We start from the raw sequence: 16,594 nt of genomic DNA, 5'->3' as shown, positions 1-16,594 counted from the left end.
CCAGCCGGTCGGGAGTGAGAGAGGCGATATAATGTATTCAATATGACAGAGTTCCCGAGGCGCCAACCAGCCGGTCGGGAGTGAGAGAGGCGATATAATGTATTCAATATGACAGAGTTCCCGAGGCGCCAACCAGCCGGTCGGGAGTGAGAGAGGCGATATAATGTATTCAATATGACAGAGTTCCCAAGGCACCAACCAGCCGGTCGGGAGTGAGAGAGGCGATATAATGTATTCAATATGACAGAGTTCCCGAGGCGCCAACCAGCCAGGCGAGTGGGGAGGGATGCGATACTTATTCAATATTACAGAGTACCTAAGGCACCGTCCAGGCAGGCGGGGATGGGTGAGGCGATATGTATTCCATATGACAGAGTACCTGAGATGCCGTCCAGGCAGGCGGGGTTGGGTGAGGTGACATGTATTCAATATGACAAAGTAACTGAGGCACCGTCAAGGCAGGAGAGGATGGGGGAGGCGAAATGTATTCAATATGACAGAGTACCTGACTGGCCGTCCAGGCGGGCGAGGATCGGGGAGGTGATATGTATTCAATATGACAGAGTACCTGAGGTGCCGTCCAGGCGGGCGAGGGTGGGGGAGGCGATACTGTTGCTGGAGCCGCTGATCTGGCAGTCCGCTATGACGCCGCTCTTCAATCCCAGAGCCGCGTTGCAGTCTGGAAATTAGATGGTAACACTATCTTACAAGTTGTTATTTCTAACAACAACACATTCATTTACAGTTATAAAACATAATTTGATATATTATGTTGCCACGTTTGTTGGAAAAAAGTTGATTATTTGTATGGAGATGATTTAAGGATGTCAGCCGAAGTATGTAAACAAAATATAAACATATTACTGTTAAAAATATCTTATTTTTAAATGAAGACCAAGCCATAACACATCCAGATAAAAATGCCCTTTCAAGCTTACTGGCCATCCCTGCAGTCACGCTGAACTCGAGGCTGTCGGCAAATGTGGTCGGCTCCGGGTACCATGCCGTGAGGTTGTAAGCGTCCGACAGGTTGCTACTGTAACCAGTAGTTACCTCCAGGAGGGCCACTGACGGGTCGGTGTTGTATCCCACGGGAGTGACGGCGGAGGTGTTGACGTCAGCGCCGACGGAGAAGTGGAATACTTCCGAGAAATACAGGTGTTCACACTGGAAACATTTAACAAACAAGTGTTCCGCGGTCGGAGACATATACCCCCCCCCCAAACAGGGCTTTGAACTAGTGACCCCAATTTCAATAGGGGTCATCTACTGTCCAATGCCAATGCGTACGTGAAGTATTAAGCCAATCGGTCAATTCGTTGATGAGTTATTGATCGGAAACAATTTTCACATTTATTGTGACAGTAATCTTGACCTTTGACCTAGTGACTCCAATTTCGATATGGGTCAGCTACTGTCTAAGGCCAATGGGCATGGGAAGTATCAAGCCAATCGGTCGATTCGTTGACGAGTTATTGATCAGAAATGCTTTTCCCACTTATTGTGCCAGTGACCATGACCTTTGACCTAGTGACCCTAATTTAAATAGGGGTCATCTACTGTCCAAGGCCAATTCACAAAAAAAGCATCAAAACAATCGATGAATCAGTTGACGAGTTATTGATCGGAAACAATTTCACACTAAGTGTGTAACAGTGACCTTGACCTTTAACATAGTGACCCCAATTTTAAAAGGGGTCATGTACTATCCAAGGCCAATGCACATGGGTGGTATAAAGCTTATCGGTGAATCAGTTGACGAATTATTGATGGAAAACGTTTTCACACTTAGTGTGTAACAATGACCTTTACCTTTGACCTTATGCCCCAATTTCAATAGGGGCCATCTACTATCCAAGGCCAATACACATGAGAAGTATCAATCCAATCGGTCAATTGGTTGACGAGTTATTGATCGGAAACTATTTTCACACTTTGTATGATAGTGACCTTGACGACCTAGTGACCTCAATTTTAGTAGGGACCGGCCACATGTGAAGTATCAATCCAATCGGTCAATTCGTTGAAAAGTTAATGATCGGAAACCCCTTAGTGTTATAGCGACCTTGACCTTTGACCTAGTGACCTCAATTTTAATAAGAGTCATCTTCTGTCCAAGGCCTATGCACATGTGAAGTATCAAGCCAATCGGTCAATTGACCAGTCGCCAAATTATCGATCGCTCCGCCCACATAGTCACGTGGTCTAGTGATTAGAAAACTCCGACAAGCAGATCGCAATTATAGCGGATTACGTGAGGGAAATTCTATATTTGTAATGATGTATTATGCTCTTTTCTATAAAATAAATTATTAAAGCCGCATACTTAACTAAACTGCTTTGTAAAACGTTAATACAATCATAAAAACTTTAGAGAGAAATGGCGTAATCAAAATAAATGAGTTAACGGCAGACTGAACATCAGAAACGTTTCTTATACATATTATATAGGGAGGTGATGAAAAATCCGTTGTAAAAATGAGCATTTATTTCATATTGATTTTGAACTTGTATTCAACCGTCTGACAGTAAACCCGGTGGCTATTCATATATAATTTTGAAAATATTTTTATTAAATTCAAATGACATATCCATATTATGATGGGTTTTTTGTTTATTAAAAATGTTTGGATCTTTGTTTTATTGTGTTAGTTTTAAAAAGACACCGATTTTTTTTATTTAGATATAAATTAAATTTTACTTTAGTTAAAACAATATTTAAGTTAACAATTTATAATGATTTCCCTTGTTTATGATCCACAGAAAAGAAACATATAATTGGAAATCATTTAAGTAATTCAGGCCCGTACCCAGGCCATGGGCCCAGGGGCCCGGCCCCCCCCCCCCAGCTGGCTGTCGAACTATGTTTTTTTATTAATAATCGGCCCACTGCAATTTTTTCTCTCATGCAAGGGCCCACAGTACATTTTCCCTCAAACAAAAGAGCAGCTATGTTTTATTGTCCCTGATAAACAAGGGGATTAACGCTCGCCAACCGAGATAAGCCTCTAGCCAATGTTTTCTTATCGCCTTGTACACACATCCCCGATCAGTCCCCCATTGTGATCATGAATGCTTCATCTATCGATGGTTGATGTAACATGTATTTTGATACGTGCAGCGAATGGAAGCAACTGCTACAGGAGTTCGTAGACTATGGTCTGATAATTGCCGACGCAAGTTTTTTTCTTCTGTGAGAAGGCCCTAGACGTATTTTTCCTTCTAAAAGTTTAATTGTTGTTTTTTTGAAACCTTTTTTTGTGAATTTTTAGGTCCCAATATATACTTTTTGCATTGAGAATAGGGCCATGAATTTGAACCGGAACAAAAACACTGACAAAAATATTAAAACTGAGTATTTATAATTTTTGAAAGGGAATCACTGATAAAGATTACGATGAGATAGTTAACATGTTTGTTTAAAAGAAAAAAAACAGATTCATAAATTTGCCGAGCAACAGATAAGAATTTGGCAGAATTCAGGATTTAAAATAATTGAGTACCGAGAATTGAGTAATATCAACCTATTATTGGCTCATTGGTAAAAAAATGAAAATTGAAACAACAAATCGATCTCATTATATAAGTTAACCTGATCCAGTGTAGAAAAATATTGTATAATTAAATTATCTCTTTCCTTGAATTTGTTTGAAAACAGTAAAATATGTTAAATTGATTATTTAAGACTTTCATTATTTCCTCCCAAAATTAGGCGTTTCGTGCAATTTTTTTCCTCAAAAATGACAAGGTCTTTCCCAAAAAATTAGATTTAAAAAACCTGTGACGTTATTGATTTGTGAAAAAAATGGTGGAAGCAATACGAGAGTTGATGTGGATAATCGTCAGTTTAAACCTGTAAGTTTCGGAAATCTAAAGCTTTTAATATTGTTGTGAATTCACACCAATGTTTAAAGCTTAAGACTTCCGAGATGTGCTGATTTACTTGTTATATTCCATTAATTCATATCACAATAAACGTTTTTTTATAAGCATTAAAATTCACCTTGCAAAGTGCCAAATTAAAAAAGTACATATATAGGGAGGGGGACCCCTCCCAAACCCTCCACGGTTGGGCCCCCCCAGTAAAAAAATCCTGGGTACGGCCCTGTAATTAAATAGTTTTCTTTTCTTGTGTACAGTACCTAACAATGCCTTAATGTTCCTTCATTCTGAGATCCACGCAACATACTGTTATTTATTAATCATCGACAATTACGCTGAGATTAATAAGCACGTGTGGCAATTATTATGTTGCCCAAACTGCTTAATAATATTGTGCATCAAACGGTATAACACGTTTTATAGAACACACACCTGGTGTGGTTAAACTATTTATTGTGTTTGTTTTCTCATTACTCGTTCATATGTTCAAGAAATAAAGATAAAATAATAACCTTTTATTAAGTATGTATAGCACCTACAATTTTGAATAATAATCGAACAGTAATGATCATGCATTTGATATAAAATCTGTGTAAACTCTTAAAAATTACGTCGATTCCATATGTTCAACACGCTTTGTTTGTCGGACAAAATGGCGGCCAGATAAGCGTTGCTGAGGGGTGTGTGAACAATCGATATCTGATTGGCTGATCGACAAAATGTGGGCGGAGTTGGCGACTGGTCAATTGGTTGATGAGTTATTGAACGGAAACGATTTTCGCCCTTAGTGTGATAGTGATCTTGACCTTTGACATAGTGACCCCAATTTCAATATGGGTCCTCTTCTGTCCAAGGCCGATGCACATGTGGAGTATGAAGCCATCCAGTCAATTGGTTAACGATTTATTGATCGAAAACGATTTTCACACTTAGTGTGATAGTGACCTTGACCTTCAACCTAGTTACTTCAATTTCAATAGGAGTCATCTACTGTCCATGGCCGATGCACATGTGAAGTATCAAGAAAATCGGTCAATTCGTTTACATTGTATTGATCGGAAACGATTTTCACGCTTAGTGTATAGTGACCTTGTCCTTTGACCTAGTGACCCCAATTTCAATAGGGGCCATCGACTGTCCAAGGCCAATTCACATCTGAAGTATCAAGCCAATCGGTCAATTCGTTAACGAGTTATTGATCGGAAACGATTTGCACACTTAGTGTGATAGTGACCTTGACCTTTGACCTAGTGACCCCAGTTTCAACAGTGAAGTATCAAGCCAAACGGTAAATTTGTTGACGAGTTATGGATCGGAAACGAACTGGTCTACCGACATTCAGACTGTTCTACCGACATGGTCTACCTACAAACAGACCGACCGACATCCAGCAAAACAGTATACCCCTTCTTCTTCGAAGAGGGGCATAATTAGTAAGGACATGCTATAGAATGTATACAGAATAAAGTGTAAAACACGCATTATGCGGCGTCTCATCTGGGTCTTCGCTGTTTGCCAATGCCTTTTTTCTAGACACTAGGCATAAATGGGTTAATATCGACATTTGAATATAATGTCTTCTGTTTTAGTTAGTTTACCTGGATCTCAACTAAAGACGTCACACTTGAGTCTGGAACAATTACGCAGTCACTTTTGTTGCTGGACACAAGCGGAGTGCGCGGGATCAAATACGCGGGAAACCACAGGCGGTAACTGGTGTTCAGTCCCTCCGCACTGGAGTTTACCGAGTGGTAGGAGGCAAAGTTCAAAACCACCGCCGAGCTATGAACAATTCAAATACAATATAACATGACGGTCAAATGTAATATTTATTTATTCTGGGGAATACATATTTTAAAACTTATTCTGGGGAATACATATTTTAAAACTTATTCTGGGGAATGCATATTTTAAAACAACAACAAACAACAGGAACAATAAAACAACACAAGCTGTTTTGACGTTTAAAACACGACAGTGTGTCATTTTAGGATACATGTTCAGGTGTGAATGTAATAATAAAATAAAGCAATAGTAATCAATATGAAACAAAGTACATGTATGTTCAATCATATATAATTATATTGTATTCGTGTGAGCTTGTAAGCCGATACGTCAGAAATATTGGTATTTAATAAAAGTTATAGATATAATGGTTAAAAGATCGCGAGCTAGTTTAACGCCTGCGTCAAAGCTCAGTTAAGTAAAACAACGCCTAACCTGTTTGAGGCCGCATTAACGCTGCCCTCAAGAAAAATGTCCGGTTTCTCCAACGTGTCTCTGCGCACCTGCACCGGATGTTCGTAAATGAATACATAATTAGCAACCTTGTGACCCAAGCTTATTGTAAGAAGCGTCCCGTTGACATTCGTAGCACAGTCTGCCATCTGAATATCTAGCTGAAGGAGCAGCCTGTCGTCGTCGGTGGTGGCGTTCGGTGGCGTCTTCCTTTTGTAAGTCACACCTGGAAAGGAATACGAAATGAAGTGGTATCCGACAACTCTATTAAACAACGTCGGTTATGGTACTTCTTATGAAATAATGTATACTTATTCCCGGTTTTGTAAAAAAAAACATTTTCAATTTAAATATAATTGTTTTTCAATGAGGTTGGAATATTTGAAATTCAAAACCAAGAATTAAATAAAAGTTTGTGCATTCAAACATGTGCATATTTATGCGTAGGCATCAGTAAAATAAAGCATGTTTTATCATGCTTACAGTATTAATGAAATTATGTTTACGTCATTCGAATATGTAATTACCGGTAATAACTAATTATATACATACATGTATTTATTTTTTTGAAATCGTATATCTACATACATGTATGTAACGCAATAAAACTGCATTTTGGGGCGGCAAATTGAAGTAGAACTCTAACCCGTGTTGGTAATTATGCCGACGTCGAGGTACCCGTACGTGGTCTGCCCGTTCCCGAGAGAGCTGTTGTAATAAGGCGTGTATATCACGTTCTTGTTGTTCACAGACGGTTCCACACACAGCACGTTCCGACCCAGGGAGCCTGAGCGTAGACGAAAATGCGCTGTACTAGTAGTAATAGGATTGAGTCGCGATGTGGGAACAAAGGGGCTTCATGCATGTGCGTAAAGTGTCGCCCCAGATAAGACTGTTAAACCGCACAGACTAATTCAGGACGACACCCTTTTCTGAAATTTCTCGTTTAACGGAAGTTTCATCTAAACGAAGGTCCCGTCTAGACGGAAAGAATCGTCCATGATTAGTCTCAGCGGACTGCACATGCCAATCTGGGACGACACTTTCTGCACATGCGTTAAACCATTGTCCCAGAGCAAGAATCTATTAAATCTACCCCTACGTATGACATGAACCTGGGTTACATTATCATACATGAACTATTCGGGCAAGTGGGCATTTGACATAGCCTGGTAAGACGGTCTGCCGCAATTTAAAAAATAGCTCAGACTCCACCGAATACGTCTTATTTTTTGAATAGGACTCACTGTTCCATTTAAATAATATAATCAATACTATTGCATATTAAGAAAAGGAAACATTTGTATGCGTTTCTTTGATTCCATGAAAGTCTTAATTTACTTTCAGTACCAGCATGAAGTACACACCGGAAAAACATTAACTCCCTTAATAAACCCATTTATGCCTAGCGTTTAGAAAAAATGCCTTGGCAAACCGCGTATACAAAGATGAGACGCCGCATGGTGCGGCGTCTCATCTGGGTCTGCGCTGTTTGCTTAAAGGAACTTTGTAAGAAATATTCTAAATATACAAATAAATATACGAGATATCCCTAATTTTGGAAATAAATTGATCCAATTTAGAAGGATGGGACAGTCCACTAGGCATATATGGGTTAAGTAAATCTTATAACGAAGTCAATGGTTACGTGAATGACTGTTTTAGTGAAGTAGTATTGTGAACAAAATAACGATATCTTTGTCATTGATTGGTCTACCAACCAACAACCCGGATGTCCCGTATGGTCATGCAGGCGGAGGTGCCGTCATGTGGTACTTCGGCGTCAAACAGAAACCTTGAGACGGAGACGGGCGGAACCTTTACGATGACGTCGAGCGTCACGTTCTGACCGACGTTCATCACTAACGGATTCGCTACGCTCAACGTCATTATCGTGTCATTTGGGACGTTGGGTAGACTCTGTGATAGGAAAGGGAAACTCATAGTCCGTGTATTAATCAGAACACTGCGTAGTATTGACATGATACAAAATGCCTGCATGAATTGTGCGGCACTGCACGGTATAAAAAGACTAATGGACATATAGTTTGCCAGAGCTCTAAATAGCGCAAACCATGCTGGCAAATATTTAACAATAGAAATGAATGCAAAGAAATATGGCTGTATTTTTGTCTTGACTTTCGATAGCTAATAATACTCTATGGAGTGCCGTACCTGAGTTAGTTATGAAAAACTTACCATAATCTCTAACATTCCCCCTAGTGTATATAACATGGATACCAGTTAATTTTATTAGTATTTAGGGATAAGATTATTAGAATTAGTTTACATACCACCACTCGGTCCGTAAATATGGACGAGTCTGCAACGGTGAGCGTTAACGTGCCGACCGTCACCGTTGACGTGAACGTCTGGACAGTACCGGAAATGGATACTGTGGAGCCGGGGACCGCGAGACCGTTAGGAACCACCCTCACATAGGCGGCTAGACGGACCTGAGTAAAAAACACCGTGTTTTATCGTAGTTTGGAATTGTTAACATTGTTTAAACTAATTTACTAGAAGAAGAAGCATTAGATGTATGAATGAAAATAATAAAAATAATAATAATATATAGATATTATTATTATTATTATTATTATTATTATTATTATTATTATTATTATTATTATTATTATTATTATTTAACAAAAAAGCATGAATTATTTTAATATTGATTATAAACATAACGATTATAATAATATTCATTTTAATAAGGATAATAAAAACAAATAACACAAGTATCAGTATCATTTTTATTATTATTATTATTATTTTATTTTTTTCGTTCACTCATTGTGATAATTCAATTAGACAATTTCGTTTGAAATGTTTGAAGGCTGCGATTACATGACTGAAAATAATATTTATTGACTGCCTAGCATCTTACCGTATTGGCCCCTGTATTGCCAGGGTAGAGAGGTTTGTTGCACACATAACCGAGGTCGAATGACACTGTGCTGTTGTAATCAGAACTTCTGAAAAATACCACGCATACATCCGCACAATAACAAGACGTTCCTATCATTATACAATAACAAAGAGCAGACACTTTTTAGCGGACAAAGAAAAATATTTACATGTGTGCAGTACAGAATGTACGTCACAAGTTTGTTTCTGTTTATTAAATCACATTTATTGATTAACAAACAACTGTTAAGGCGTTGTAGGTAAACATTTCAATAAATTAATGTTAAATGTCGCAATATTTCTTAGTGGCAACCCTAAAACTAACACATCGCACAATGCCAGACAATACCGCGCGTCCTGCCTACCCTTGGAACGTTGGAGCCACCTCATTGTTGACACACGGCACGTTATCGCCGACGAAAATGACGGCGCCGTCACAGATCTCTATCTTACCGACGTCTCCCACCGGGACCACAAACGACACGCGCAGATCATACTCAGAACGTTCCGGTACTACGACATCCATGGTGACCATGCGGACGTCGCCAATGGCAACGGTGGAATTGTTATCGCCGATTGTCATCTCACCGATGGACATCGAGGCGTTCACTGGACCTTGAGCTGTCGTCTGTTGAGTAAACAATCGTTTTCTGTGTGCTTATCCAATGAGATATGATACAAACAAAAAAAAAAAAAAATATATATATATATATATATTATATATATGAGCCTCTCCCCAAGAAGACGGGGTTCAATGTATGCTCGTAAAGTGTCGTCGCAGATTAGCCTATACCATGTGAATGGACAAATCGATGCGATACATTCCGCCCTTCAAATCGATGCGATACATTCCGCCCTTCAAATCGATGCGATACATTCCGCCCTTAAGGTTATTCGTAAAAATGAAGTCTCTTTTAAACAAAACTCCAATCTATCCGGAAAGAGTCGTCCCTGATTAGCCTGTGCGGATTACACGGGCTCATTGAGGACACCACTCTACGCAGGTACAATTCATTAATTACAACTAACGTTTTCACAGAACGCGGCTTAAAATACTCACTAATACTATCCTTACGCCCCGACTGGTATAATTGATAAGGTTTTCTGTGGAATGGCTCATATGAAAATGTGGTGCTCTTTAGCCATAAGTAACACATGTACTGTCGTATTAATTTTTATTTAAACTCGTTTCAACATAGAAAACCAATACAACCGGAAGTCAAAATAATAAATTGCACTTTTGAGATGTATTGTCGCCAAGAGCCCTACTTGTACTGCTAAACCAAAAAGTATCTGCATAAGTGATTTAATACTGCCTTACAATAAACATACATGTAGTTTAATACCTCTGCAGATACTGTTATGTAATTAGTAATTTTAACTTACTTTTTAACCTTTTAAATACAGCAAAATGCTGAAGAGACATATGAATGCAACATATGACATAACCTCTTACTGTAAATATGATATTGCTAAATTACATTTATGCCTTATCAATTAAAAGGAAAATTTGTTTGTCCAGCTCAGAAAACATACAGGTTGTGTTGAACATGTCTCTGTTTCAGTTTGGAGTAGGTCATACAAGTATTTCCACATACACAGAGTTCGACTTTATTTTCATTGATTTTATAAGATTTAACCCATGTATGCCTAGCGTCTAGAAAAATTCCCTTTGCAAACAGCGTAGACCCAGATGAGACGCCGCATGATGTGGCGTCTCATCAGAGTCTGCGCTGTTTGCTTAAAGGAATTTCTGTAAGAAATATTCTAAATATAGAAATAAATATACTAGACATCCCTAATTTTGGAAATAAATTGACAAAATTTCGAAGGATGGGAGAGTCCACTAGGCATAAATGGGTTAATAGCAGTCTCATGCAGAAGACAAAAGGAACTCTATTGGAAACTACTTTTTGGGAGACCGCGAATGGATACTTATTGATGTACTGTAATGTAACCTACTTGTGGAACCGCTGCAAAGCTCTCCGTAGTGGTAACGGGTAGCGACCAAGCCAAAGCACTAGTTTTCTGCGTGTCTAGGTACACGTGTACTGTGTATGACGCGGTGGTGCTCGGGTATCCCCTCGCCGCGCGCAATATCACCTCCACCTGGAAACCGTCGTTGTCCATGTAGCCGTTGGGAGTCATTTGTCCGCTGGTGTCACCTGTATTTAATGATGATATATTTTTTAAATATATGTGCCGTCTTTTTATGATAGAATGTTTTAATTTTTGTAAACGCACCAGCAATTGTAATTTTGTTCGATGTAAATCAATAACTAACCAGGCCCGTACCCAGGCCATGGGCCCAGGGGCCCGGGCCCCCCAGCTGGCTGTCGAATTATGATTTTTTTTAAATGATCGGCCCACTGCAATTTTTACTCTTGTGCAAGGGCCCACAGTACACTTTCCCTCAAAACAAAAGAGCAGCTATGTTTTATTGTCCCTGATAAACAAGGGGATTAGCGCTCGCCAATCGAGATAAGCCCCTAGGCAATGTTTTCTTATCGCCTTGTACACACATCCCCGATCAGTCCCCCATTGTGATCATGAATGCTTCATCTATCGATGGTTGATGTTACATGTATTTTGATTAGTGCAGCAAAGTGAAGCAACTGCTACAGGAGGTTGTAGAATATGGTCTGATAATTGCTGACGCAGGTTTTTTTCCTTCTTTGAGAAGGCCCTTTCCCCTAGACGTATTTTTCCCCTATAAAAGTTAAGTTTTTTTTTTTGAATACCTTTTATTTGGGAATTTTTAGGTCCCAATATATACTTTTTACATTGAGATAGGGCCTTGAATTTGAACCGGAACAAAAACACTGACAAAGGTATTAAAACTTAGTATTTATCATTTTTTTCAAGGAAATCACTGAAAAAGACTACGGTGAGATAGTTAACATGTCTGTTGAAAAGAAAAACAGATTCATAAATTTGCCGAGCAACAGATAAGAATTTGGCAGAATTCAGTATTTAAAATAATTCAATGCGGGGAATCACGTGGTCAGATTTGATAAAAAAAATGGCCGCTGATGCCTCGATTCGATGGAGAAAATGAGTCTTCAAACGTTTTCCGTCAGGAACTCGCGAAATATTCCATGAGTTATCTCCACACTCAGACCAACCAGCGGAAAACGGTTCCGGCTGGCCCTATGATAGGCGTTATCCGATTAAAAACAAGTAAGTAATAAGGTAGATGTACCTGTTTGAAGACTCAATTTTTCCATCGAATCGAGGCATCGGCGGCAATTTTTTTTATCAAATCTGACCACGTGATTCCCCGCATTGATAATTGAGTACCGAGAATTGAGTAATGTCAACCTATTAATGGCTCATTGGTAAAAAAAGGAAAATTGAAACAACAAATCGATCTCATTATATAAGTTAACCTGATCCAGTGTAGTAAAATATTGTATAATTAAATTATCTGTTGCCTTGAATGTGTTTGAAAACAGTAAAATATGTTAAATTGATTATTAAAGACTTTCCCCCAAAATTAGGCGTTTCGTGCAATTTTTTTCCTTAAAAAAGGCAAGGTATTTCCCAAAAAATCAGAGAAAAAAACTGTGACGTTATTGATTTGTGAAAAAAAATGGTGGAAGCAATACGAAAGTTGATGTGGATAATAGTCAGTTTAAATCTGTAAGTTTCGGAAATCTAAAGCTTTTAATATTGTTGTGAATTCACAACAATGTTTAAAGCTTAAGACTTCCGAAATGTGCTGATTGACTTGTTATATTCCATTAATTCATATCACAAAACACCATTTTTATAAGCATTAAAATTCACCTTGCAAAGAGCCAAATTAAAAAAAGTATATATATAGGGAGGGGGGAATCCTCCCAAACTCTTCCCGGTTGGGCCCCCCAGTCAAAAAATCCTGGGTACGGCCCTGCTAACACAAATTAACAAAATCGACCGGATTACTCAGTTGGTAGATTACCGTGTCGAGGATCGCGGGATCGTTTCTCGGTCTGGAGACATAACTTGGGTATTTGTTAAAAACATCCTTTCTGTGGTAATTCTTCTCCGACGCGTGAATGAAATCAGTGCTCAAAATATTCGTTGATTATTTAGAGACTGATGTTACTGATTATTCAATTAATCAAAACGAAATATGTTTATTTGATTTGTTTAATATTCAGTATTGCTACGAAATTGAGGTTACACATCCGAAAAACCGAATAATCGAACTAAACGGTCACATACCCATAGTTTGATAATAAGCGCCAATGGTTTGGTCTTTGTTGCAGAACAATTTATAAAATACTGCTTAAATGCTATGTTTTGGTATAAAATCAACTGTATAAATCTAAGAGAAAGAAAAAACCGCCTTTGTTGACACATCCTTGTTGATGTGTTTTTCTAACCTAACATATTTTGTCTTATGTATTCATGTTTTAAAATGGAAGCCTTCATGCTAGTATAGACCGGTCGGTTATTTATAAATAATAGTTTTGAGTTTCAACGTATTGAATTGATTTAAATGCTGGTTTTCGGTCTTATCTTTCTCACTATTAAAGAATATATATTTGAAAGAAGCTTTGATGGTACCAATAGACAACAAACCTTGCAGATTTTATACAGAATGCTGTCCTTAGGAAATGGTTAGAAGAAATACTGCTTGAGACCGTTTCAATAAACGTTGGTTATTAGTTTCATAGATTAAGAAAAATAAGTAGGGAGTCTCGCAATAAAATAGCAAGAAAACAATCACGTTATACCATAATTGGTAACTATTCCCACTGCCGCCGATACTTCGCTGAAACCGGTCCCGTCTGCAGACATTACATACGTCCGCTTCACCAGCTTGTCGTCCACGCAAGGAAAATGGTTTCCGGCCGCAACGACGCGCACCGTGCACACCTGAATTTCCTGGTTGTTCGATGTCGCCTTCACGGTGATCTCTGACGAATTTCCGCGAGGGATTTTGATGACAATCGTCGTGAGTAGGGACACTCCGATGGGCAGCGGGATGTAACTTGAGTTTGTAAAATACGCTCCGAAACTGTTTCCGGTCTGTTACAGATACCGTCGCAAAAAAATTAATGTGTTGGCCAAATCAAGAATATATTCGTAAAATTATAATACACGTAATAACAAACGTTATTTTATTTGTACTCACGAAATGTGCAAAATATTTGAAGTAAACAAAACAAAGATGGCACAGTAGAACCATAAAGGCTATATACAACAGTTATCATACATGATTAAAGCGCGCTAGATTATAATAATTCGCTTATCAAAAGCTAATTTCGTAAATATATTCAGATTTACCATGCGAACAGAAAATATTATATGTTAATTAATAATAGTGTTAAATCAATGCAAACTATCTGCGTAAACTTAAATCAAATATTGCTTATACAAATGTACATTAATACGTTCGTTAAGCTCGATTTTCATTGTCGGCTCGGGTACTTCTTAAATGTACCCCGGGTACTCTTAAGTATACTTATAATTATATTGTGCTTTGGGTTTATAGAGAAATATCAGTGAAATAAAACTGGTAGTTCACTGTTTTAAACACTGAAAAATAACAGTGAAAAAATATCGATATTTTTCACTGTTTTACTGTGAAATGACATCTTTTCTTCAACAAAATGACGTCATAAATCCAGCGAAATTAAAATAAAAAAGAAAATTTGTGAGATTCGATGGTGCCACTCGTTAAAATATGTATTTTTTATGATCTAGAGTGAATTAAAATCGATATTCCATCGAATCCAACAAATATCCTCTATGTACCCCGGGTAGGGAAAATATACTACCACGTACTCGGCAATTTAAACTGTACCCGAGTATTATTCCTGCCCTAAATCCGATGTCGTAAAACGCACAACGGAATACGAAACTAAATTCTCTATGAAACAACAAATTCCACAACATGCTTTTTGATATTATAGATGCCATTTTACAGAATATTGACATATATATGAGCATATTTGTTTTTAAACCGACAACGACCAATTTAGCGTTATAATTCCTGGGTTATTGTTAGTTTATTTTCCGTTCCCGGGGTACATATAAGTATACTTATACCCGAGGTACACTTAAGTAGTACCCGAGCCATCAATCACCAATCGAGCTTTAGTTAAATAACGAAGAAAGCACGCGCAAGCTATAGCACAATAACAACAGTGAAAATTGTAATGCACATACGCCATAACTACACAATAACATATTGGTCACATAATCCCAAACCGGAACTCCTGTTTACAGGGTTACATGCAGTCAATTTGATATATAGCACACATTGTTCAGTGAATGCTGCCTAGGATTTGTAAAATAGAATGCAAATGGTTGTTTTTGGTATTAATTTGAAGGTATATTTGTAAGCAATAAGAAAAAAAGCCATTTTTGTGCTCTACTTTTTCTGTCGATGGTTCCCGGCTTTGAAAGTAGGTCATACTATTTGAGTAAAAATGGTCGCCTCCACATGTGTCAAAACTGGTGTGCCTATTCTAAGGTAAATATTTTGAGTTACAACACATAGAATTTGATGGCATGCATTTTTTTCAAAAGATTATGCATTTATCTTTCCAATGATGTATGATGATATAGTGTTGAAACGCTTGGTCATGGTAAAAATTGATATCGAACATCAACTATTTTATATGTAATATAGAAGGAAATTAATTGCGCATGCGTAACCTATTGATTGACAAGCACAACGTGAAAATCGAATGCATGCACACATACGATACGCAATTACACTTTCACATCGAAGCATACCTGATTATTGACCTAGATGATAGGATGATATTTAAACTTATACATAACTTCCAAAATGTGTAACGTCAGAAAATGATAAACGGAAAACTCCTAAAAATATTTGAGAAATTATTGGATAAAGCCCCTTTTGCATAACCAGCAGAACACATTAATCAGCATATATGAGACGCGTAATGCGAAAATATGGCTTATGCCATATGCCAGCGTAGCTCCATACCAGGTTGCGCAATCGCGCAGTCTAGTAGGGTCAGGCGCTATCTTTTCCGCTTATGATACCACGAAACTTTGGGCGACGTTATATCAGATAGCGTAGCTCCGGGCAAGACTGCGCGATTGCCCAGGATGGTCTGGAGCTGCACCGCGCATATGTCATAAAACCAATGTTCGCATCGCCTTACAGCGCCTACTTCTGAATGAAACGTTAAATGATTTGAGAAAAATGTAAAGAATGGTAACTATTGTATCCACTTCTTCAGTAGTTGTGAAATGGGAATAAGTAGTCGTGTATTTTCAAATATTATTTGAGCAAAAGTTGTTTATATTGAAATTTTAAAGGGGCCTTTTCACAGATTTGGCATGTTTTGAAGTTTGTCATTAAATGCTTTCTATTGATAAATGTAAACATTTTCTCTACAAAGCTCCGATAAAAAATCAAGAATAAAAATTTAAAAAGAAAAAAAAGTAACCCTCAACAGGGCTCGAACCACTGAACTGGCGTAAAAAGTCTCCGACTTAGACCCCTCGACCATTCTGCCGCATACAATGTCAGATGTGTTTTATACAATATATAAGCAGACATCGTAGTTTCACAAAATATAGCGACAACAGA

The 16,594-nt window shown here is 38.1% G+C and overlaps 1 protein-coding gene across 1 annotated transcript in view; it reads right to left on the bottom strand.

The window, feature by feature from the left end:
- The window catches only part of LOC127865529 (uncharacterized), a 60,248-nt gene that overhangs the window by 11,239 nt on the left and 32,415 nt on the right, over positions 1–16,594 (bottom strand). Inside the window, exons 17-27 of the mRNA XM_052405375.1 lie at positions 13,755–14,049; positions 10,993–11,195; positions 9,396–9,658; positions 9,011–9,098; positions 8,415–8,576; positions 7,842–8,040; positions 6,767–6,907; positions 6,103–6,346; positions 5,481–5,664; positions 939–1,167; positions 569–679 (exon numbers count right to left, since the gene is read on the bottom strand). Of these exons, the coding sequence (XP_052261335.1) occupies positions 569–679; positions 939–1,167; positions 5,481–5,664; positions 6,103–6,346; positions 6,767–6,907; positions 7,842–8,040; positions 8,415–8,576; positions 9,011–9,098; positions 9,396–9,658; positions 10,993–11,195; positions 13,755–14,049 (2,119 nt within the window). The remainder of the gene's footprint in view (positions 1–568; positions 680–938; positions 1,168–5,480; positions 5,665–6,102; positions 6,347–6,766; positions 6,908–7,841; positions 8,041–8,414; positions 8,577–9,010; positions 9,099–9,395; positions 9,659–10,992; positions 11,196–13,754; positions 14,050–16,594) is intronic.

Source organism: Dreissena polymorpha, chromosome 2 (assembly GCF_020536995.1).
Source record: "Dreissena polymorpha isolate Duluth1 chromosome 2, UMN_Dpol_1.0, whole genome shotgun sequence".
In the NCBI taxonomy this organism is placed as follows: Eukaryota; Metazoa; Mollusca; class Bivalvia; order Myida; family Dreissenidae; genus Dreissena; species Dreissena polymorpha.
Note: the sequence above shows the minus strand (reverse complement) of the source record. Positions and strands in the feature narration are given on the sequence as shown.